Source organism: Lathyrus oleraceus, chromosome 5 (assembly GCF_024323335.1).
Source record: "Lathyrus oleraceus cultivar Zhongwan6 chromosome 5, CAAS_Psat_ZW6_1.0, whole genome shotgun sequence".
NCBI classification, from domain to species: Eukaryota; Viridiplantae; Streptophyta; class Magnoliopsida; order Fabales; family Fabaceae; genus Lathyrus; species Lathyrus oleraceus.
In genome coordinates, this window is record NC_066583.1 from 146,678,499 (window position 1) to 146,680,957 (window position 2,459).

Sequence of the window (2,459 nt, forward strand, 5' to 3'; positions counted from 1 at the left end):
AAGGCCATAATGGAAGCGAAAGCGCCATCAACGAAGAAAGAATTGCAGTCACTACTAGGCAAGATCAATTTCCTGAGGAGATTCATCTCATAACTTAGTGGGAAGACACAAGCTTTTTCACCATTGCTTCGACTAAACAAGGAAGGTTTTGATTGGAGGCAGGCTCAACAAGGAGCATTTGATAAGATTAAAGCATACTTGAGTCATCCACCAATCCCGACACCACCTTGTAGAAATAAGAGTATGAGATTGTACATATCTATGTTTGACAAGACTTTAGGGAGCATGTTGGCTCAAGAGGATGATAATGGCGTCAAAAGAGCCATCTATTACCTCAGTAGGGTCTTAATGATGCAGAAACTAGGTATAACATAGTTAAAAATGTGTGTTTATGCTTGTATTTCTCTTGTACAAAGTTGAAGCATTATATAAAACCTGTTGATGTTTATGTTTCATCTCATTTCGACGTTATTAAACATATGTTGTCCAAAACAATTTTGCACAGTCGAATTGGGAAGTGGGCATTAGCATTAATCGAATTTTCCCTAACGTACATGCCATTAAAGGCTGTTAAGGGACAAGTGGTAGCAGATTTTATAGTCGACCACTCCATAGATGCAAATGCATTGCACTACCTTGAATTAGAACCTTGGAAGTTGTACTTCGATGGGTCTAGTCACAGGGATGGAACATGCATAAGTGTGCTAATTATTTCTCCTAATAAAATTCCAACAAGACTCAAGTACAGAGTAGAGGGTCTCTGCTCGAACAATGAGGCCGAATATGAAGCCCTCATAGCCGGACTTAAAATATTGTTGGAATTAAGGGCAACTCGAGTCGAAATAATGGGAGACTCAGAGTTAGTCATAAAACAGATCACAAAAGAATACAAATGTATTAAGAAGAATTTAATTATGTACTTCATAATAGCCAGTCGATTGCTAAAAATATTCGAGATGGCTAATATTCAACATATACCTCGATTGGAAAATCAAGTGGCTAATGACTTGCCTCAAATTGGATCTGGGTATAAAATTTCAAAAGAAAAATTGCAAAAAGTCATCGAAGTCAGAGGAAAAGTTGTATCAACCAGATTAATCCCCTCAGACTTAGAAAAGACAAAGCTAGGATACGCTGATGAAGGAAACTTCGAAATATTGGCAATAAACAATCTGGAAAATGAAGATTGGAGGAAACCAATAGTGGAATATCTACAGAATCCAACGACGTCTGTTGATCAAAAAACCAGGTACCGAGCGTTAAGTTATGTTCTTTTGGGATTGGAGTTGTTTAAGAAGTCCCCTGAGGGAGTTTTGTTTAAGTGCCTCAGTGAGTCCGAGGCATATTTAACCCTTTCGTCTATTCATAGTGGGGCGTGTGGGGCACACCAAGTTGGCTCCATAAGATGAAATGACTTTTATTTTACCAAGGGATGTATTGGCCTACTATGTTGAAGGATTGCATCGAATTTTCAAAAGGATGCCAAGAATGTCAGATACATGCATGCATACAACACGTCCCCGCAAGCGAATTGCACTCCATCGTCAAGCCTTAGCCATTCATAGGTTTGGCTTTAGATTTAATTGGGGAAATTCGACCACCATCATCTAAGAGTCAAAGATATATCATGGTGGATATTGGTTATTTTACGAAATGGATCGAAGTTATACCCTTACCAAACGTAAATCAGGAAGATGTGATTGATTTTATCCAGAAGTATATTATTTATAGATTTGGAATCCGAGAGACCGTCACAACAGATCAAGGGTCAATATTCACTAGCCGAAAGATGCAAGAATTTGCTAAAGAAATGGGTTTCAAACTCTTAGCTTTGACGCCATATTATGCTCAAGCTAATGGACAAGTCGAAGCTACTAATAAAGTGATCATTGGTTTGATTAAGAAGCATGTGGGGAAGAAGCCCAGAAATTGGCACAAAACTTTAGATCAGATTTTGTGGGCATGTCGTACCTCCCTCAAAAGAAGCCACTAAGTCGACCCCTTTTCGGATGACTTTTGGTAATGATGTTGTTTTACCAGTAGAGATTCACTTACAATCCACAAGGACTCAAAGGCATCATGAAATTCCAACAGAGTCATATTGGAGCATGATGCTGGATGAGTTGGTTGATCTAGATGAAGAAAGGTTAAATGCCTTGGAGTTATTAAAACGGCAGAAGAAGAGAGTAGAGAACTCTTATAACAAAAAGGTGAAAATCAAAAGTTTTTCTCCTGAAGATTTGGTTTGGAAGGTGATCCTTCCAATGGATCGAAAGGATAGGACCTTAGGGAAGTGGTCTCCAAAATGGGAAGGTCCTTTTCAAATTTTGCAAGTGTTTTCTAATGGTGCCTACGAAATTGAGGAGATTAATGAAGACAAAAGGATCTTGAGAGTAAATGGGAAATATTTTAAAAAGTATAGACCAGTGCTCCAAGAGATAAAAATAAGAGACGAATAG

General features: G+C 38.3%; 1 protein-coding gene across 1 annotated transcript; it reads left to right on the forward strand.

Annotated features, from left to right (window-relative positions):
* Positions 1–1,627: 1,627 nt before the first annotated feature.
* Positions 1,628–2,459, forward strand: LOC127079331 (uncharacterized). The gene is made up of 2 exons (XM_051019729.1): positions 1,628–1,892; positions 2,041–2,459. The coding sequence occupies exons 1-2, from the start codon at positions 1,628–1,630 to the stop codon at positions 2,457–2,459; spliced, it is 684 nt and encodes a 227-aa protein (XP_050875686.1).

Coding starts and splice junctions, on each gene's coding strand:
- LOC127079331 (XM_051019729.1), top strand. CDS start 1,628: ATGGTGGATATTGGTTATTTTACGAAATGGATCGAAGTTATACCCTTA. Junction 1,893..2,040: donor TACTAATAAAGTGATCATTG/GTTTGATTAAGA, acceptor TTGTTTTACCAG/TAGAGATTCACTTACAATCC.